The sequence below is a fragment of the Mya arenaria genome, chromosome 2, assembly GCF_026914265.1.
Source record: "Mya arenaria isolate MELC-2E11 chromosome 2, ASM2691426v1".
In the NCBI taxonomy this organism is placed as follows: domain Eukaryota; kingdom Metazoa; phylum Mollusca; class Bivalvia; order Myida; family Myidae; genus Mya; species Mya arenaria.
This window is the reverse complement of record NC_069123.1, coordinates 1959038-1982695: the sequence shown is the minus strand read 5'-3', so window position 1 is coordinate 1982695 and position 23658 is coordinate 1959038. Positions and strand designations below refer to the sequence as shown.

The 23658-nt window shown below is 34.9% G+C and overlaps 1 protein-coding gene across 1 annotated transcript in view; it reads right to left on the bottom strand.

Annotated features, from left to right (window-relative positions):
* Positions 1-1169: 1169 nt before the first annotated feature.
* Positions 1170-23658, bottom strand: part of LOC128221951 (uncharacterized) — a 44088-nt gene continuing 21599 nt past the window's right edge. Inside the window, exons 25-44 of the mRNA XM_052930670.1 lie at positions 23445-23583; positions 20283-20413; positions 19650-19871; positions 18989-19240; positions 16201-16434; positions 15263-15390; positions 14701-14894; positions 14192-14328; positions 11699-11953; positions 11096-11218; positions 10320-10463; positions 9774-9942; positions 7554-7811; positions 7110-7309; positions 5690-5854; positions 5405-5497; positions 4886-5089; positions 3379-3600; positions 1724-1814; positions 1170-1275 (exon numbers count right to left, since the gene is read on the bottom strand). Coding sequence (XP_052786630.1) covers positions 1771-1814; positions 3379-3600; positions 4886-5089; positions 5405-5497; positions 5690-5854; positions 7110-7309; positions 7554-7811; positions 9774-9942; positions 10320-10463; positions 11096-11218; positions 11699-11953; positions 14192-14328; positions 14701-14894; positions 15263-15390; positions 16201-16434; positions 18989-19240; positions 19650-19871; positions 20283-20413; positions 23445-23583 — 3314 coding nt within the window. The 3' untranslated portion in view covers positions 1170-1275; positions 1724-1770. The remainder of the gene's footprint in view (positions 1276-1723; positions 1815-3378; positions 3601-4885; positions 5090-5404; positions 5498-5689; positions 5855-7109; positions 7310-7553; positions 7812-9773; positions 9943-10319; positions 10464-11095; positions 11219-11698; positions 11954-14191; positions 14329-14700; positions 14895-15262; positions 15391-16200; positions 16435-18988; positions 19241-19649; positions 19872-20282; positions 20414-23444; positions 23584-23658) is intronic.

Genomic DNA, 23658 nt, shown 5'->3' with positions numbered 1-23658 from the left:
TTAAATCATTGTTTATTTGTACTGATGACGAAGCAATGCTATTCAGTCCAAACCAGAAAAGAAACAATCCACATTTAAACAGGTTTAAATTTGAAGTCACCGCCCCATATTCGCATTTAAAACTGCAATGGGCTGTCAAGTTAATAGCATTCAAATGTTAAATGCCTAGTTTAAGGAATGTTTGGCGTGACAATCCCCTGCTGTTCATCTTCTGCTTATTGTACTGGTGAAACAGTAGGGACCAGTTTCCTGTTTATTCGTTTATTGGCTCAGGGCCATTTATGGTCCATTTCTATAAATAAAACATCTTAGATCTGATAAGACAATTAGGCAATTAGATTGAGATCAATACACAGAGGCTGTGTACAAAACACGTTGTTTTTTTGTTGTTGTTGTTTTGTTTTGTTGTTTGGGGGTAGGGGGGGTCACTTATAGAAGGATTAAACTAGGCCTTTAAGCAGAGTCTTGTATGTGTAGTTAACATGATAACTATTTAATGCTTACACATCGAAACAATCCATCGATTTGTAAACAGTAATGTACGTTGTTGTTTTTTCGTCTAAACTAAGTGCACTTGAATTTTAATATGGTCTTACTTATACAGTCGTTTTCGTCCCTAGCTCCGCGGAAATTCGTCCATTTGTCATTCCCACAAGGAATGCACTCAGTTTGTGCAATGCCGTTCTGGTAATGCCCATAATCACAGAGAACACACTCTTTTGTCTCGTTGTCGAACTTCCAACCAGGGCCGCAAGGCACTGTAAAGAATTAAAATTTATAGACATAAATTTTCTGTAGTTTGCTTTAAATTAGTATGGTAAATTTCGGGGGGAGGGGGGTATCTGAATAAATAATCAAGGTCATGTTGGCCATAAACAATTTCGTTGTGGGCTGGTATTCAATATTACTCGTAAATGAATCTTAGAACGATATAACTAATCAGATTAATTGTTTATAATTAACTGACTTATCTAGTGAATGAATTCAATGATGTATGATCCAAATATTAACTTTATAAGTTGAATATTGAATACCAGCCAGGTCCTGTTCAGCCGAGTGGGAACCTAGGTTTTACAATAAAGAAGTTTGCTTAAGACAATATGCTCTCAGTACAAAGTTATCCCTATACAATAGACTAGCAAAACTAAAATGAAGGATATTCAAATTACCACAAGCTCTGGGGTTATCGCTCATCACGAGTGCGTAACCATCCCCACATACTTCTTCCATGCTGATTTCAACAGTGTCTTCAAGTAAGGATGCACTAGCTATTTCCTTCAAAGTAAATATATTTTCTGTTAGGTAAGGGGCATTAACTAAACAAAACAATTAAACAAGTCAAATTGTTATGACTTGCCCAACACTTGTATCTTGGATCTGGCAATTTAAATAAGTTGAACGAATTTGAATTAAAGTCATGGTTACAGTTTTTCCACAATGACGCTACCGACGAGATCGACACCTAGACTATGACAGTACCTGGATTTGTTTCCTCAGATACCATACAACCTGATTATAACTTATGTTTTATAAAATAGTGATTATTTAACGTATTTCGTTTTTCTATGATTCATATTGAGATTATGACAATTGACAAATGATAGATATTATGTATCTTGTTTAACTCAGATATATAAACTCTGCAGCGAACTTTTTCGACCCTGTCATACTAATTGCATTGCTAGTTCAACGATACAGTAGTTTTGTACACTCAATTCCATACCTGCATGCTCAAATCTTTTTCTAACAGAATGATAATCCTGAGCGCATCTAACACCGACGTTTCTCCACCACCAATAGCAGTAATCGTCTTGCTAAAAAAGTAAATCAAAACAAAAAACATTGTTTTAAACAGAAATCGCTATTCTTCAAAACAATCATTTTTTTGCAAATGAGGATTGTTTAAATAGTTGTAACAACAAAGTTCTATATCCTGCACGTTGCAATTACGCTCCGACCCGGCCGGCCAATTTCAAAGAAGTTTGATAATGTCAAATACAAGAAAGAGATGCTCGTCTTACAGTGTAAGGTATAGGAAATATGCATGGGATAACTTTGCAGCCGACTATTTAATTTTAAGGAATTGGCACCACACCTATTATTTCTAAAACATAAGCTTGCATAAATTGAAATGGCAATTGTATTTCTCTCTAAATTCAACGACAGTAACACTATGATATGGTCAGTAACTAGATAAAACATGAAACAATCTGAGAGACTGATACTTGAATGGCTGATAGTGCGACATAATAATAAAACTCGTGAACATGTTTCCAGCGGTATCGGATAATGTGATTACGATAACTTGAGGATTTGGTTAAAAATCGTAAAATCAGCAACAGGAATATTTTTGTTTTGTTTTGTTAACATGAATTTATGAAATATAATATTTTAATTAATTAAATAAACAAAGATAGAAATAATGAGCATTGTTTTATCAAAGGTGTATTCAAAACTGCAGGCAGTTGGAGAAAGCTTATGTGTTTTCGTTTCCAACATTTTCTATTGGGACATGAATATCATTTGTATATATTTTCTATCAAATTTGGTTAAGATATGCTCTAGTTTGTACTAGTGTGTGTGTGTGTGTGCGTGAGCGCGCGTATGTGTGTGTGTGTGTGTGTGTGATTATTTTACATTTCAAGAAGTTAAACACTCGTGAAAGCAGATCTCACCTTTGCTAACAGTGAACTCTATACTTAAATGCAAAGATCCTGTAAAACTCAAAACGAACAGAGAACTTCTTGTTCGCCTGCCGAAGTGTTCACTCCACTTTTTTTCTAAAGAGATAATTGGCCCACATTTCTTAAAAACCCTTCAACGTAACAAGCTTATGTACAGTAAGACAAATGTCTAATGTAAACTTGCTCCCTCTGTTGTTATTGACAATCATATAATAATAATAATAATAATAATAATAATAATAATAATAATAATAATAATAATAAATAAATAAATAATAATAATGTGTGGGAATATAGTTAGATGATAAAAAGCATAGTCACAAGCCTATAGCGATAACGCGCCATTACAAAACGCTACTTGTAAACACGTCAGTATATGTTTGTACTACTAAATCAGAAAGCAATGCTTACATTTCACAAATTAATACCGTACCATAAATGAACGTTTTCTTGCAAAATAACGTGTATTTGACATTTACTGCTTTATTTTATTTCGACTATGAATTTTAATTGTCGAAGAGGACGTCCACTTATCGGGATCGAAGCCACGTACACTGGGTTTATGTGCGGATACCTATACCACCTGACCGATTTCATCCTTAAAACAGTAGTGAACACCTTCATGCGATGAGCGTAATCTAGACAGAATAACTGATGATGATGCATGAAAGAAGTTAACTAAAACTTGACTCACCTTGAATATGTAAGGGTGAATACAACTTCAAATGTGTTTGTATTGCCGATGCAGGCTGCTTTTGTGATTGCAAGGTTATCACACATGTCACCGGTGCAAAGTCGTTCATTAACACATCGGTCAATCTGTCGGTAACTTTGGTGTTTATGTCCAAATTTCCACAAGGTATCACTGTTTCAAATTTCATCATGCTTGTGACTGCATACCTTGGGTCTCCGCTGACTGAAATCAATCAACAATAATCATCAAACACCTTGTTAAATTTACATACATTTTTTGTATTGTGTAAATTGGATAGTTATATTATGTTTTGAAATTGCTAAATATTTACCTTTCACCAATTTCATATTTTGTCAAAGGAACTTAAGTGATATCGATTAGGTCTTTAAAATACATACTCAAAATATTAGTGAATACGGGCCAAAAAACTCAAAAATCAATTTTTCAAAAAGTTTTTTTTATTGTCAAAAAACTTAAACGAGAGCATTTACCTCGTTTATGTATCTACAAGAAATATCTTATTCTACAATTGTGTACACATCTAAGCGTTAGTCTTTTAATAGGACATAGTAACTAATTAAAATTTACATTTCTGAGTATGAGACTCAAACTCTGACTCGGGGCGTTAGTGCATAAGAGCCATCGGTCCCATATATATATTTGGAACGTATTCCATATATGTAAAACGTATACCATATATGTTTAACGTATACCATATATATAGAACGTTTATCATATATATAGAGAGAGAGAACGTTTACCTTATAAATATTAAGAAAGTCTGTAATCATTGCTCCAGATGTAAGTGAATAAAAACGAATTAAAATATTTGGAAAGCGTGTTTTCATTTACTTGAGATGAAAATAATAAGAGTAAAGCATACATCCTTTGTAGCAGGTTTTGGTGAAATAATGAGTTGAGAAACGTTAACGGAAATAAATTATTTCAGATTTTTTTCCCAAAAACTCAGTGAACCATTTAAAAACGTTTTTGTTTGAAAATACTCAAGATTACCAGATTACCAGATTACCTAATCAACATTCTTGATGATGTATTTTCAAAAAAAGAAAGATGTTCAGTTCAATAGTTAAAATAGTAAAGTAATTTTAATAAAAAGAAAAAAAGAAAAAAAACTTTTAAATAGAAGCAATCACCACAAACTACATTGATAAGCAAGTCATCTTGAATATATATTCAGCAAAAACATATTCATTTTGTTGAATGGCTTTTCCTCAAATGGAATTGATTTTTAGGGGCAAAAAATGATAAAATCTTCTTTCAGGAATTTTTCTGAAATCCTTTTTACACCTACAGATGTTTCAAAGGACGGGCGTATTATGCTGGCTAAATATTGAACCTTAAAACCAGCTTTTGCATTGTGAAAGGCCCTTAAGAACACTTGCACAAAAAGGAAAAGGAATTGTTAAATGCATATTGTTCAAATTATACAATTCAAAACAACCACATTTCACATTATAAAAAAAAGTAACAAAAAAGTATGCCCTACTTGTACATCCCGGAAGGACGAGATCATCATACGGTTTTCTTGTATCCCATACGCCAAGCGTGCCACAAGATATATATTTAGAAACAGGTGCAAATAGTGCTTTATTTGGTTCTAAACACGCGAGATCACACACGGCGTCTGCACCTGAAGGACAGACTTCACTCTCGGTGTTGTCTGATCGAGCTGCTGGACACACGTCGTTATCTTTGAAAAATCAATTTTATTATAGAGTTATGATCTCCTCATTGTTATCTCGCTCAAGCTATCCTTGATATATAACTAAATATTATATAAAAAATAAATAAATACATTTTTCAATAGAGAACAGATTTCTAAAAATTAAATAGAAATGATTATTTAACAGGCACTTGGTACCAGCAAGAACTAATAATGCAATAGTACACATTAAAAGAAACACTTGATAAGCGTTATCAATTCCATCTAGTAGTTCTGTATTTATATCATAACGGGTACTGTAACACAAATATATACAATTCAACAATACATGATTAAGCTTACATTTTACCACAAGCTGCACTCTGCATTCTCCGTAGTTGAGGGTGTTACTATTCACACCGACAATAACTGTTTCATAGAATCCCCATGTCAGACCTTTAAAAATAGTATTTCAGTTTAGTATCAAGTAAATGGAATACAACAATACAATACATTTCACATGTCACAGAAATAATTGCCCAAAGGTTTTGTAAAGAAAGCACATTATTTCGATAAAATTTTAGCTTGACTATTCGATGAAAAAAAGAATAAGGCATTACTACACTCAGGCTCAGGAGGACGACTTACTTGGTGGAAGGGAGTGTTTGAAAGTAAGAGTTCCATTGGTATTTTCTTTCACCTCCTCAATCTTGCCGACAAATGTATCCCTGTCTACAACTCGTTCAGCAGACACATGCATTATGTTTTCAAAACCATCACAGTTCATCTGCGGGAAGTTTATATTTGGATCGTCTAAAACAATCAAACCAGATTTGTTAACGAGTTTTGATCAATACCAACCCACGGGAGTATATTAAAATGATTGGGGAAATTGGTCATTTTAACTTTGAAGGATTGTACCTTTTAAAACTTAATTGGAGATGATTGTCAAAAGTCAAACATACAACAATTACATTGCAATTTTAAGAATCAATGACAAGTCCGACAGCAGTCAGACGTAACATTTGAAAACAACTATGATATCAAGTTTGAAGTGATAGTTCACCAGTGGCTGCTTTTGATTGTGAGTCATGTACTGTTCCACACACCAAATATATAATTTAAATCTCACCGTAGTCTTACAGTTCATAACCACTCTTGTTTAATGTGGCATCTACTAATAATCCAATAACAAGCAGTCTTTAAATGTTCCATAAATCAATCATTGAGTGAGTTTACACAGCCACTATTGAATGTTTAACACTCTCAGAATGCAAAAATCCTTTTGCAAAAAGTAAGTAATGATGCCCATCGTATTATCCGGTTTGGAGTACTTACATGACAACACTCATAGTAATGCCATAATGATGAGCATTAGAGATTGAAATTGTCACAAGTACGCACGAATATCTCAAACATCTCTATCTCTTATTACTGAATCAAGCAGTGCCATTGTTTTGGAAACCTTTGTGTTATATTCTTATTTTGATAACCTAGACTTTTGAAGTCATTCATCTAATTGTTTGCTAAAACGTTTCATACGTTCAAGGGAGTAATTTGGCATTATGAAATAAAACAAACCTCTTACGATATTTCTATAAATTAGAATAAACAGAGATTAGGACTGTTTTAGACATAGGGGCCAGGTGAGAAATTGGCAAGTAGTGATCTAAAATCATAAAATGGCAACGAAATTTATATATTGTATGATTCTCTTAAACCAAAAAGAGTCATCCTCCTTGATTGCATTTTTTGCCAAGGAGAATGAAAAAATATTAATAAAGATATTACTATTATTGCTTTTGTTGTTAGATGCACGCGTTTCATGATTATAATCACACTAGACTTAATGAAATGACTAGTCATTATTTAAAAATCAAACAATCGATTGCATTTGCTCTCTTGATTAAATTCCTGAAAAGAAAATATTACCAGGCCTTAAATGTAAAACAGTGAATGGAATTAATGATGCAACTTTTCCATTTTTAACAACATACTAATTGCCTTTAAGGCAAGAAAGCTTACAAATGTCTAAGCATTTCATTTGTTTGCATTGTCTTATTTTTACCTAGAAGATTATGCGGCAACCGTTCTGTCAGACGCATCCCTGAGGTCTTAGGGTCATAGTTCCACCATCCTTGTATAGGATTAACAGATGGTTGAGTGCCAACAGACGCTAGTGCGAAATCGCGGCTCGTTAAAGTTACGTTCCATACAGATACATCCTGATATTCGGCTAGATTCAAATAGCCAAGAGATATCTGCACGCTTAAAGTAACAAGTAGAAAACATTGTATTACGACTTGATATTCAGATACGAATGAACTAGCTTTTATTACAATAATATATCAACATTCCTTTAAAGTAGTCATTAAAACTACCCTATTTCATATCTTTAAAATCTACAAATGGAGGCAAAATATCAAAAAGATTGGGTCTTCCTAAAAATATAGAACATTACTTACTTTATATACTGTTCATAATCTGAAATAAAGTATACTATAAAACATACTTCTTTACCCCCGCCGGAGGGGATACAACTTCAACAGCATCGTCTATCGTGATAGCATCTAAAGTGGCCGACAGCATACCATTCTCATTTATTGCAATACCCAAATGATGCCAGCTCCCATCCCCGAGTTCACTTCCAAAATCTTCGTTAAACGTGACACCCAACCAAGGAGACATGTTCGTTTTAACCCCAATTCCTCTGCGACTAACGGATATCCAGTACATATAATCCTGGTAGTTTGGATTTAATGAATTTTGCCTGAAAAAAATATTAACAGAACAACATTATATAACGTTCTTGAAATAATGCATTTCTACTTATAGTCGAAAAGGCATAACTTAATTATCAAAGGCAAAGTTCAAGTACTTAATACATGTGCATTTGGTTTCATCACTAATATTTGAACTATTTCATGTTATGGCCAAGGTTAATCTATTAGCGCCTATGATGATGCTGAGGCGAAGGCTATCACAGAGCTTCGATTGATTCTTCTCAGACATCTTAGAATATAATACTCTTTTCAAAGTTGTCCCTATTTAGGTCTATAGGAAACTTGTGACTCCCAGTGCGAGGCCAGATTTGTCCCTATGTGCAAAGTATTAATGAATATGGTGAGGACAACGATATGAAGTTACATACAAAATATCAATGGTTGTGCCCTAGCGGTTTCAGGCAAGAAGGCGAAGACAAATGTTTTCTTATATCAGTATGAAAAAAATACGTGACCCCTGGATGGAGCCGGTGTTGAACCCAGGCGCTTAACTAGAACTAAGGTATATACCAGTTGTTCCTTTCGGTTGCTATGGTAACCAGAGTTCCGCATGGAATTCTTGTCTTTGAACAATTTTGAAAGAGCACCAGGGTTGGCAGAAGCACAATTATCGACGCTTTAGTTCAATGTCAAGAGGATTTGTGTGAATTTGTTTTTGATATCGTCCATATGTGGAATAGCTGCACGCACATAAGATTTTGAAGAGAATTTGAAATTGGAAAATTATTTTGGTAACACACGTGGAAATCAATTGATGGTGGAAATAGAACCAATCAATTGTTTTGATGTGATGAGCGAACGTGCCAACATATTTGAAATTTATTCTAAAAATGAGCTGATGACTACTAATTCAGCGTGGATCCCTAAGTTTGACCCTTATCTCGAAGTGAAGTGAGTGGAACGTGTACTCTGCCCATAAGCCTTATATGGTAAACATTTTGAAGTTATTGGAAATCCTTTTTACGGTACAAAAGAGTTAGAGCAGACATAAATTTTGACCTTTGACCACTAAAAGTGACGTTGCTCTAAAGATAAATTGGTTGAATTTTCGATCTGCAAGTTTGCTTTATGTAATATAGATTTGTGATCCTTTATGCTATGTTGATGTGATATGCGCATTAGATTATCTGCATGCGACCAAACATTTGACATATAATGAAAAGAGTGTGCCATATCTTCACCAAAACAATAACAGAAGACTCTTATGTATTTTATACAAATGCAGAGGGAAAACCCAAGTATATGCTTTAGACAAATAACATGAAATAAAAACGAGCAACGGGTTATGATAAATATCGTACCAAAGAACTCCTAACCCCCTGCACTTCTCATTAAAATGAATTTTGAAGTTTGAAATCAATAACTGTAAACAAACTGACGTTGTTATTGACCTTATGACCAGTGTTCTTCTACAATAATACATATCCATGTACTGGTAAATCTAATGTCAGAAATCGGTAAATAATAATTAAAAATGAAACTTTAAACGGTAGCATTAACGCTCTTTCAATATACATTTTCTCTTATTGCTATGACTTTATAAACAAGTTTCAATCAAATAACTTTTTAAGTTTGTCCCGGAAAACATATTATGTATTAATGCATACTGTGAACATGAACACGGAGGTTATCACCAAGTATGATTATGAATCTTATGCACTGCATCCGTGCATATTTATTGCCCTGTATATGTGCTTCATGTTTCACTGACAAACCAGAAGGAGATAATTCAGCAATAGAGAAGTTTTCAAGTTTTTGCGCTCCTCATTTTTGCAAATTTTCATCTGTCTATGTTTCAAGTTTTATTCAAATCCAATCAGTAGTTTTTAAGGTTTTCTCCAGACAATGGTGCGACGGATGGAAGGAATGAATGACTTACAGACGGACGCACTATATTCTTCATAAGGATAGCATAATGATACTTTCTTTGTGGTAAATATTTTACTTACACGTAAATATTCAACAAACTCGCCAATTCATTGTCAGGACTAGCATGCACTCTGATCATAAACATTATAGAAATCGTTTGGGTGGTCCAACGGAATGGTGTTTGTAGGGTTGGCGCGTCAAGTACACCAAATAAATTGTTAACTAAAATGACTGGTCTTGTGGGATCATCTGCAATATTCAGGAAAATATTATAATATTTATGAAAGTATAAATTAATTACAACACCTTAAGTGTATCTTAAATTGTCCATATATATATAACTTAGTAAATAAAATCATACTAACCCAAGTTTTGACTAGACATTCATGAATAAGTATGGTAAACTCATTCGATTTTCACCCCGAGTCGTTTAGTTCGATTTAGAGCCTTGGCGCATGTAACATTTGTTTGTAGTCATAAGGCAGGATTATCTTACGATTTATCTAGTTTTTTCCATCAGCACAAGGTTACACTCTCGCGTTATATCATGCATACAAGATTGACAAATATAACGTTTATATAAGTTGAATGGTTATAAAAAAAAACTAAATGTATGTAATGCATACCTCTGCACTGGCTTCCGGTGAATATTTTACCCTGTTCACACTGACAGATATGCTCCGTTACCGTAGACTGGCATTTTGCTACGCCCGCACATGGGGTTGTACTACAGGGATCAGCGTCAATGTTGCACGTAACACCGCTGTACCCTGGGATTAATAAAACAGCAAACGTATACAATACAAAATGAAAACTTACTTTTTTTCATCCCACTATATTGTAACATTGCCACATCGAAGTATTATTTTCTTTTCACTTATCTTTTTGTCCATAAAATATAATGGATTGGATGATAATTCATTACTTAAAACCAATACGAATTAAGCTTTAGAATTAGGTTGTCATGCAGACATTATATTATCCTAGTATTTAGCTTAGTTTATAGGCTTCTTAACTAGACCTTTTTTGCTCTGGCGCATCGATGGATACTCAATATAAACACATGCCAGCACAATTCTAGAGCACGCGGTAATTTCTCATAAATAAATACTCAATCAGTATTTTTTTTTACTGGAAAGATAGATATTTAAAATATCCATGCAGTACTCAAAGCATATCATAATTGCAGATGAAATCCCCGTTTAGAAATCTTACCACACTAGAAGCACTTCTGGTAGTTATTTTAACTGTCTTATGTGTAAGACTGTGATATATTACGTCATGACTATGAATAGCTACCAATCCGGAAATACACCGCTAGTACCATCCTGATCATCAGGATTATACCTTCTTTTATGTTTCATGTTTGTGTTATACCATACACCTGTCTTTGACTACCTACCTGGCTTACACATGCACGTATATCCAACAGGTCCTTTTGGCGTACATTCTCCTCCGTTCTCACAGGGGTTATTTTCGTCGGAGCACCAATCCTTTACTTGTTCACACGAGTCTCCTGTATAATCTGCAGATAAAAGTATTTATTTTATAATATTTCACTTTATTCTGAACATAAAATAGCATCCGCAGTTGTCCTTATATAAATATTCTGCCCCAACATTAGTTAGACTCTCTAGCACTAAAAATCTAGTTCAAATCAAATTGGTGGTATGCGACCCAGGAGAAGCTCACACTAGTAGAGGTGTACGGTATCGATCGATAAATAGCTTAATCTGGGCAAACATAATTGATGTTATAGAATCAGTCAAATGACAATGGAAAGTTCCTAGTCTCTCTATTTGTGCAAAATGGTAAAATTTGAATTTTCCTTTTCAACGGTGTTAACATTATTATTCAAATATCTGAATTGATTTGCTATATGTTTCTATGATTTTTTATAATATTTATTGATATCTCTGGAATATGTGCAGTTAAAACATATAACGTAAATTAGACAACATTTATTATCAGATTTTCTCTTTCACCATAGAAACATGATTCATACCTGTGGGACAAATTCTTCGATAATGCACTCTCGTAGACTCTTCTGATGTAGACACAAACTTTTCACGCTCATACAAATAACAATATAAGTCTTTAGGTAAAGTCACAAACACCACATCGCTGCAGTTTGGATTATTTAAGCATCTAGTTTTACATTCATCAAGGCTCTGTACTTTAACCAACTCTAAAGTTTCACTTGTACCTCCAGCAATTCCGACACGTCCTTCATCAAAATAGCACCGCCGCACATCATAATCTATAAAAGAAAATCAAGTATTACGTGACTAACGCTTGTAAATATGTAATGTGTTTGTATAGTATATATGTATGATTGTGTCATATGTGTGGGAGTTAGGTAGTACAGTGGGAGTGCATTACAGAAACATTAACACTCACTGTATACATAAGAGGGTACAGTTATACTAGGGATGTTTTTCGTTAGCCTTTTTGCAAATATAAGTTTCGTTTCATGTATATTTTTTCACGTATTCCTTTTTAGGGATGGAAACCGGATACCAAATCGGTATACTCGTATCAAATTGTTTTCATAATAAGTAAATTTCCTATTATATGTCACCCACCTTCTGTAATTTGACATAATTGTCCACTTAATTTATAATTCGTCATATGGCAATTTCACTTTTTCATTCATTCTTTCTCCGTCTTAATAATGTTATAATCAAAGCTAAATAGCTCATTTTACGTCATAAAACTCATGATGAACTCCACATAAACACCTCGCGAATTTGATAGTCACTTCGGCCGATGTGGTTGCTTGGGTACTGCCACGTGCTTTCGAGTTTGTTATTTATCAGCAGGTTTCATAACGCTTTGATTATTTGATAGTCGATCGTAATTTTATTTCATTACATTGTTTGATTTAATGCAATACCTACAATTTCTGTGGTGTTTTGTAATGAAGGATATAATTGCGGGAAAGATAAGAAGACGAAAAGACGATCTGATTTTTATTTATTTACATGCGTGTACTTTTTTTATTTACCAATAAACTAAACATGTTTACATATCAAATGAAAAATAAAATACACTACACAAATTAAACGTCTGCCTCATGGTGGACTTTGAAGGCGTAGTCGGTTGACTGCATATGGGTTGTTTTTCATGTGATTTCTAAGATTTGAAGTTCCACCACAATATACCAGTTCAACCTTACACAGTTGAGACACGACACTTTTACCATCCTCGGATTTTGTGAAATACTTCCAAACACTTGAAGTCTATGTTGGAGGCATATATCCGTAGTCGTGATACAGGATTAACGATTAATAATTCAAACCACAATTACAAGATGCAAAAATGATGGAATTTTGATTGAAAAGTGAAAAGATAAACAAATTTGTTTTTGTATTTATTGTTCAGATAGCAATAAATTTTTCATGCATATTCAGCAAAAATACGATTGGTCATTAATAGCTTTGATTGCACGACCCTTATTTTGTGATTGGATGATCAATTCCTACTGATTAATGATCAATCCGTTTAATATCGACTAGTGCAAATTAGTGTCAATTGAGCACATCTGAGATCATAAAACAACACTTGTCATTGTAAACAAGGTCATAGAACTTCACAGGGTGATGCACAAGGACACAATATCACGCCTTGTGCAAACACCCAGTTAGCAGACAATTTGTGACACATACCCGCTTCGCGACAGACACTGTTGATCACCTAAAATATTTCATCGGAAAAGTTCAGACAATTGGTATGTCTCTGCTAAGCTATTTCATTGAAATTTTAATGCTTAACGAATATTCGAATACCCATTTTGGTATCCGAATACTTGCGTGATATCCGGATATCAGGATACTCGGATATTCGCTTCCATCCCTAATACTTTTGATTACAAAGGATAACACGTACCACATAACAAATTCCCATTTAACCTTCAAGCCTTCATTGACAGCAAAAAAAGTATACAGTTTCCACAATAAAAACTAGAATTTCGCAAATCGAATGTAACGCCTCTCCGTATTGCCATTATAGTTTCTAGGAAAGGCTATCATGACCTTGACCTTTAACCTTCAGACCCCGACATGATCTGAAGACTAGGACAATGACCAATCATACACAAACTCTTTCAAAAGTTATTTATTGGAAACGAACGTGAAACGTCAAAGACTGACAACGACGTGTACGACGACGTCACCGTTTTAGTCTGTCATGCTTTGTAGACGACGCACAACGTACATTGGTATGCATGTTTGATAGTAACGCCAAATCAGAAACCAAAACAATTGAAATCGTGGCCCCTTAGTGTGATAATTGTGGCAACTAAGACAATTTTCCAAAGCCATCAGTCTTAAAACGTTTTAAGTAGATTGTTTTTTAAAAATGATTATTATTATTAGTAGTAGTAGTAGTAGTAGTAGTAGATGCTTTTTAAACTGTCCATACAGATTTAAGATTTTGTCAGCTACTACAAAGACCCTTTAATGAAACCTGGACCACATGATCACTATATTCTAACTACCTGGAGGACATTCGCACGAGGCCGTTCCTGGTTTGTTTGTGCACAGACCTCTATTCTGACAGACGTCAGTTCCACTCATGACATCACATACTAATGTTGCGTTCTCACAGTTCTCCCCAAGTGCACCGCCTTCGCATCTGCAAAGAACAACAATAACGCTGACATTACATTTGGCGCTTAATTTGACAAAGCATCTTGCTCAAGGGAAGTCCGAGGGCATAACTTGTTTACCGGAAAATGCAACAAATGATATAACCTTCATTTCATCATAAGTATGCTATAATCTATAAGAAAAAAGCACCTTGAAAATAATACTTAACATGAAAAAGGACTGGAATCAAGCTATCAACTTTTTCATTTTGATTTTATTAACTGTGTAAAGGCCTGGCATTAAATGAGACAAAATTAAGGCGAGTTCCCTGGATTAGAATGAAAGAGTAGTTGCAAATCTAAATGTAAAATGCCTGATATATCCCTAATACTTAAATAAAACTAAGATACACAGTCACCTGCAAAATGATGACTCCGGTAGATTGAAGCACTGTCCGCTATTTTGACAGGTCCGTGATTTACAATGATCTATTTCCGTGTCGCAGTTCTTGCCTGTCCATCCCTCTTCACACATACAGGAGTAATCATTGACCATATCTTCACAATCAGCTCCATGTTTACACGGATATGAGAGGCATTCGTCTATTTCAAGCTTAAATTTCAAAACAAACGCAAGTTTGTGAAACAAAATACTGAAAGCTACAGTGACAAGTCACTTATTAGAAAATAACAAAAATCCGGTTAAAGGCACATTTGGGATCAAGTCCTTACAGACACAAATGTTTAATATACTTTTTAATGGACAAGAACCTGAACGGCTTAAAGTTCGGTCATTAAGTGATTGTACCGCTAATAACTATCTAAAATTCATGAGTGATAGTGCTAAATTAATCGATTTTGCATACCAGTTTAGTAACATAATATTGAATTTATTTAACTGATATTTATCAGTGTTTATATAATTAATTACGGTGTTATGACTTCTAAAGTCCACGATATATCCCCGCCATTTAAACTCACCTCGCAATTGCTATCCTGATATCCAGGTTTACAGACACAATTGTAGCCGTCAACGAGGTCCACACATGATCCCTGTGTAGTGGTACAAAGTCCAGGACAGTCATCAGTATTGGTCTCACACTGATTACCTGTTGAATTAAATGGCACAGTATTTATATTCGTTTAACACTTTCACTTTCAAATAACACATTTCAACAATAACCCTATCGACTCCTTCTAAATAAAACCTTTTTTAAAAACTATTGATTTGTTATGATATTTTTTTATAATAATTAAACATTTGACTGAAAATATCACAAATACCGTCATAATGTATATTGAGACGTTAACATAAATATACAGAAATGAAATAAACACACCAAACTCAAACATATCGTCAAAATACATGTTTTCGCTGCGCTTTTTACAAAAATAAATTAAAACAAGTGCTCATAGGGTGAAAATTGCACTTTTTACGAATATATATATTTTTAAATACGAAATTAAGTGTGCCAAATCATCAGTGGTGTTAAAACTAAGATACTGATTGATCTACCTTCCAACAAAATGATGATATATACCTAAATCTTTGAAGTCCACGATTTCCGAGACCATTGCTTAGCATTCAACATAGGTTGATGGCATTGTCACGTAATGCAATCAAGGTTTTTAATGAGGTTTCACATATCCAGCCTAATATGTGTACATCCCTGAGGCCGAGTGGCTTAAGTATTGGATTACTTATTTGTTTGACTTAACCAGCTTGGATTCGATCCCGGCTAGAACTAGATTTTCTTTTGTACAATTAAATTGTATTTTTTCTGCATTCGGTATCAAAGAGTAAAATAAGTGTTTTCAGCTACATTAACAGGCAAAGAAACTTTTGGTTTATAATGAATGCGAATGCATATATGAGGACATTCAACCATTACGTAATACAGTTAAACTGACTTTCTTACCTTCAAATCCCTCAAGACATTCACATGTAAAGTCAAGATAGCCATCTACGCATACAGCACCATTCTGGCAATTGTTATTAACACAATCGTCTACACTGTACTGACATCGAGTACCCCAGAAGCCCGCGGCACATTGGCAGATAGCTACATATCCGTTATCTGAGCAGATCCCGTTGTTGTCGCAAGCAATTGTATCGCACGGGATTGAATTTCTATTGCAGTTATAATGAGTTCCTAAAATAATAAACAAGCGTTATTTTCAAATTATTCAAATAATACTACTGACGTATATATTGAGGCGTTATTCTTTCAAAACCATCAACTCCTGTAACATTTGATTGCTGGTTTTACCATGGAAACTCGTTTAAAATTTATTACTGACTTATTGGTGTAAATCAATATACACGTTAGCGAGTTTTTGCTCTTTAACACCTTAGCTTCCCCTCAGCGGAAGGCGAGTTTCCGTTTACAGAGATTTAATTTATATGATAGAGATAGTCACATGGAATATCAGAGATGAGGAATATTGTCTTATGCCAAACATCTACAATGTAACCCATTTTTAAACTGTATAAACTTAATGCTGCATTTTCTTCAAATGGTGGTAAATTATGGCTGAGATAAGAATATATATATATATATATATATATATATATATATATATATATATATATATATTTCATTCGACGTAGAAAATTTTCATTTCCCATTATAATTGATGTGTCCCAAGTGTAGATGTTAATATGTTATGTATGGCGAAAACGAATAATTAAATCAACGATCATCATTATTAACCAAACTATGAGCCTGCACCGCCGTAGGTTTTCGTTTACGGTAGTTCGGATTTACTATATATATATATTGTGTATACAAGATGGCAGTATGAAATACGAAGAAACACAACACCTGTTATTTCTTGGAATATTAACTCCGGAAGAGTATAAAATACTATTTGCTTCAAAGGACTTAGGTATTCCATTAAATAGGGATACATCCTCAAGTATCTAAAATATGCATTAAGCGATGTGACGCATAAACGGTTTGTATATGATGATGATGATGATGATGATGATGATGATGATGATGATGATGATGACAGTTGCTAGAATTGTTACATTCGTTTCGCACTCGTGTATAATAAAAAAATAGGAAAAAGGGAACAATTACTATTGAGTTAATAGATTACTGGTATGCTTAAAATATCATAAAACTTTAAAATCACATTTTTCCCTGTCTATCGTTAGTCAAGAGTGTCTTTGTAAGACGTAGTAGGTAAATAACACGTCGTGTCAGGTTCGATCCTTTTACTCACCTTTCATATATACAAAACAACGGACGTGACGTGGACTTTAAGTCTTAACGCTGAGACGTCATATTACGTAAGTTCGCGTGTAATGTTATACAAATACAATTCATGACACTCCGGTGCGGCGAACGAAATTAGTCTCTTGCATTATCGGTGTCAACGGAAAGTATGTTGTGCGTAGTATTCCCCGGGCGTGGCAGTTCAAACAAGGACCGCATGTACTTGAGGCAGCGCTTCGATGTTACAATGATCAACTGAATTTTTGAACATCAGACAGGATGTGGTTCGAATGAACTGATGGCTCGTAGCAGTCCCAGAAGGTCGGTTATGTCACCACTAAAATTTGCGGCAAAGGGTGAGGCAATTTGTGATAAAGCTGTGGCATCACTTCCAATGGCGTTGACCCGTATCGCCTCTGCATGGCGATTCTTGTTTTCGTCACTCTTGGAAACGTCTGTGTTCTCGGATGCATGTTGTGTCTGTCTACGGAGTCTCAGCATTTTCAATTCTAGGTCGATAGAATATTCCTCATTGTCAACAAGCTCCGTCTCTCAATTAGCAATATCTGCATGACTTACGTTTTCTCACATAAGGTTTCGATGGTTTCCGCCTTCTCCGCTAGAATTTCCAGCAGCTTGATGCGCTCCAAATTAGGTAATTCCTCCTAAAACTTCAAAAGTAGTTTTTCGACAACTTTCCTTTGTCCCTCTCGCATTGAAGTTAGCTTCTTTAGTTGCATGTTGGCTTGGTCACGGCACCAAAATGTCTTTGTAAGATTGAGTAAGTAAATAACACGTCGTGATCCTTTAACTCAACAAAATTCAAAACAACGGAAGTGACGTCGACGTTAAGTCCTAACGCCGCGACGTAACGTAAGTTCGCGCGTAATGTTAACCAAATACAATTCATGACAAAGAGTTTGCACCTACTTTTCTTCCGGAAAATTATAATCTTAAATTAAAGACACGCGATTAGTATTATCATGAATTAAATCTTGCAATATTAAGGTGGGGTAGTTTGTATGTTATTATAAAAAAAACAACTAAGCTAAATCAGGTGCATATACATATTAAATGGTAATCATCTTCATTAAAACGTGTAAAGGGGTAAGATACATTGATGAAAACGACATCGGAAACGTTTATATTGTACAATCCGATTGGTAACACATGTTAAGTGTTTTCGAAATTAAACTAATAATACAATATACAATCCTGATGAAAAGAGATCATTGCCAACTGACGGCGGATAAGGGTGGGATTATCTGTTCTTTTCAAATTATTGACAACATCTAAAAACTTGCGGTTGAAAATGGGGCAAAATTTGATTTTCTGTTATATGAGAATTATGGCTGCTAATAAGCATCACGGTTTATAATAATGCATTTGTTCTTAATTGCAGTTAATTTAACAATGAATGTGAAAAAGTGGAAGTGAACTGACCTAAGAAAACAATTTCAATTTATCGAAAGGGGAAAATTACCTTCAGTGCTGCAGTCCTTCTTGATAAGAGTTGATCCTGCGTTGACTGTTTCATTTAATGTACCTCTTCGGTACAGAATGCATGCTTTACTGGTTGGAAACTCTTGATATATAGCGTAACCGCAATTTGTTTCATACTGACATAAGTCTTTACATTCCTGAATAGATTGCACAATCCTCGGGCCACCTATAACCTCAGGCACAGGGTCACCCAGACCTGTTCCAGTTGTATCTTGCATATCACAGATGAACACTAAAATGAAATAAGAATTTAATATTTCAATGCTTCTCACAAAACGATTTATTGTAGGTGATATTGCAAGTTTTTTATATTTATTTCTACTTCGATCACTCATTTTCTTTACCAAACAAATCAAGTCCTTGCCTAACTCATCTCATGTCACGCATCACAAGTGTATGTGATTTTTATTAACCAATTGAACGTCTTGCACTCAGGGTTAAATTGAAGAAAACCGTTCTGGCATTCATAAAAGCAGACAATGAAATACGGAAATCATAAGTAAGTTTTGGGAAAATTTGCAAGGATTACAGAGAGACGGCGGAATTTTATCATCATGTTAAATCGACTTCCCAATCCATTCGCTAAATTTAAATCCTTTCAAAATTAAGACGATCAAAAGTATTGGTAAAACAAATAATACCCGGCTCGAAGAAACGAGTATCGCATGAACAAACACCATCATGTGCATCTAAACTGGTATAGCAAACGTTTCCCTCTTGACAGTCACCAGGTAAGCAGTAGTTCGGTACATTCTCACAGTGTTCTCCCGTGAAACCGGTCATGCAATTACACTGGTATCCATTCACACGGTCAACGCATGTTCCACCATACATGCATGCATCGGGATGTGCGTTACACTCGTCTGCAAATGCCGTATGTTAAACCATTATAGTGTGTATGTACTTCCGTTATCGTGTTCAAATCATTTTAAGTACAACCACAATTGTTAAATAAAAAAAGATTCAATTGTTTTCATGAAAAGCACAATAGTGAAGAAGATAAATACAACCAAAAGCTCCGTAATCTAATGAGTCATATATCAAGTAGCGATAGTATTTTCAATGACCGAGTGTTTAACGTAGGAGACGCTGGTTCAGAGGTTTTCGGGTGCGACCCCAACACGGAGCACCCACCACTAAAGAATGTTAAATGGTTTTTAGCCTCAAGTGCATAGCAGACTTTCTTAACACTGCATATAAATTCGTCGCCAAAAAGCTATACGCAACTTACTCACAAACTTATTTGGAGTTATAAAATGCAAGTAAATACTTACTTATGTTATTGTCACAATTGATGCCATCATACCCGTCCAGGCAGGTGCATTCATATCGAACATTTTCAAAACTTTTGCAAGTTCCATGTTGGCATGGTGAATCATCACAGGGATCTGTTGAAGTGTTACAGCTGAAATAAAAATTCCAAACCCTACTTATAAAAGTACATTACAAGGTTTTATTTGAGTCATTTTGACACTTGAACTTTCCGGCTAATGAAAACCTAAAGGAGGTTTTGCTCGTGATCGCTCCTGTGATGTAAACAAGATGGTCAAGATGACCCTTTATCGTTCAACTGATTGAACAAAGGGCTCTAAAGAACATACTGAATGCCGCACACCCAAACGCACGCCTGTCTGTACACCGCAGGGGAACTATTTCTTTTAAAAAATATTATTAATATATATTTATATTTGTTTAAAAAGTTATCAAAAAAAGTTGAAGTTATATAACTTGTCACAAAGTGCACAATGTTACTGTGAATAATTTCATCAAGTTTGAGGTTTATATCTACATCGATTGTTAAAAATAACATAATAAAGAAAGGAACATTTCTTTGAACATAATTCGAAATTAAGTTTTCCCTATGGACATATAGTGAAAAGTAGCCCCGCCTCTGGTTGCCATGATCTTTTATGAATCATCATGTGGTAAATGACTTTGACATAGGGTCACCTTCAGAATGCGAAATTATTTTGAAATCGTGCCAAAAGTCCCCCCCTCCACCGGCAACATGGAGGTGGAAGAATTTGATAGATAGTCATCTTTGGAATTTTTCTGTGAATTTATTTTAAAATCGGGCAAGCGGATTCTCAGGAGAAGATTTTCATAAGGATACATAGTGAAAAATAACGAGCCCTTTGTTTTTGTACAAATCAACATAAAGTGATTGAATTTGATAAAGGGTCAACCTTCTGACAAATCGTTTCAAAATCGGGCCAGCAGTTTATGAAATGACGATTTTCCTTCCGGATGCCATGGCAACCAGTGTTTTGCATCGAACCAATTTTATTGAAGGCATCTGAAAGAGGTTCACATATTAAACATTTCTGTGAAGTTTGGTTGAAACTATCTGGTAGTTAAATTATATCCCCATCACACTAGGCCACGTTCCCACTACGTCCTCAAAAATCTGACAGGACGCAGTCAGAACTTGGTCAACGTTAAAAGAACGCAGTTGACACCGATAAGGACGTGGTATGGTCATAATTAAGGGACGCGAAGGACGTGAACGGACTCTAAAAATGTTCAAAAAAAACCTAGTGAGGACGAGGTCAAATCAGGACGTAGTAAGTACTTAATAAGAATGTATTAACGACGGACTGGACGTAGTGACGGCGTAACTGAATCCTAGTAGGAACTTGATTGACGTAGTGCAAGGGTAGTACTGGATGGGAAATATTTAATGGTGTTCTCATCGCGTTCTATTTAGGTTGTCATTGCGTTCTTTTTACGTCAATGGCGTTCTCACCACAACCTCTCCATGGTTTTACTACGACTATGGTACGTTCACGCAACGTTGTAGAAGACCTCGTTCGGTTGTTAATACGTTCTTTCGGTGCTTAACACATCAAATACACCTTTGTACCAGGATCCTATCACGTCCTGTCAGGTTCTGAACAGTGAGCATGTATAAATACGGGATTCAACTCCCCTATGACTTCATTTTATACCAACACTTGATATAAATGAATAATAGGTCAGTTATAGATAAAACATGGTAATTACATCTCGATCACATTTACAAATGAATTCAATTCATAAGAACGTAATGAAGACGTGAAAGGCACTTGGTCAGCCCGTGATGCAATCTTCTCTGCCCTAGTAAAATCGTACAAAGAACGCATTGGACGTGGTGCGCGCGTATTAAGAACGAATTTGACGTGGTTCGGGCGTAAAGATGCGCTTAGTAAGAACGTATTTGGAACGTGAGAGACGCAGTGAATGCCTGGCAGGGACGAAGTAAGGACGTAGTATGAGCATGAGTATTCTTTAAAAATTTGACCGCGTCATCGCCGTGTTCGTCGAAATTGCCAGGACGTAGTGCGGTTTCATGGTCTTCGTCTAATGTGTTTGGCGTATAAGGAGTAGATTTTATTTGAAGGCAAAGTTGACGATGGACGGACGACGAACGACGACAGACGACGAATAATCATCAAAATGACAGCTCACGTTAAGTACTTTGTGAACAAGATAGCTTAAAAACAATCCTATGCAACAGTATATAGCAACAGAATCCTTCCTAGTTAGAATAGTATTTCATACAAGAAGCGCACTCTTTGGCAACCTATCGTTTAGTGATAGAAAGTCATTTTACATCAATTTCATTTGAACGAAAAGCGCCGTTCCCAAACAAGCAGAGTTTTGTCTGTGTTAAAGTCGTTTTCGCGTCCACAACCTAAACTTTATCTTAACTTAAAACAACGTTCAATATATCTAAATGTTACTTAGTACACGCGTTGCCAAAAACAATACGCGCATTTCGAGCGATTCTCATAACTTACAACTTTAACAATGGTCAAGTTTTGTCTCGAAGAGCAACATAATGTTGTGTGAGTTTCTAAATTACAACCAGATATACAAAACAAATGATGTGTTATATAATGAACCTTACTTTTTGTTTCATTTACTCGATTGAAGAGCGTATGACGTTGACGTCATTTCATTTCTATGATTGCTTCTTTATATTCTGGTGAAGGTGTAAGCCAAAAAAAGATATTTTAAAAAACACATAACGTGTATGTGTGATTTTCTTTATATTATATATCAACATATACACCAAACTATGCTTGTTCAGTGGCTTATTTGTAATCATGTGTGCTGATCATCCTCTATCGTATCCTAACCAATTGAACACTCTCGCTCATCATATACTATTGGACTTTAACATATAGCAAAATCGTGTTTGCTCCGCATGCAAATTAAAATAGAAAGTTTGGAAGAATAGACTTATCTAATTCTCAAATGCTTAATTGATAAATTGTTCACAATTTTGATGCAATATTATTAACTTTCTGTAATATTTTGTTTAGTTTGCGTCACAGAGACAAACACATATATACACTCACATTTTTTAAAATTTTCTTTAACAAGTTTAGAGCACAATAATGTACATGTAATGCCATATTCGACATATATTTGTCTCGTATCTACCAACTTACTATTGACCACCGAATCCTCCAGATGAAGAGCAAATACACTCATAGCCATTGATTTTGTCAATGCATCGCGAATTCTCGTGACACTGAGAGTTGTTGCAGTTGTCAATATTGTCCACCTCACAATTATCTCCAGTAAATCCTGAAAATTTGATTAATCTTTCGGTCTTAGACAAGTACACACAAACACAAGCAGCATTTTATAAATAAAATTAAA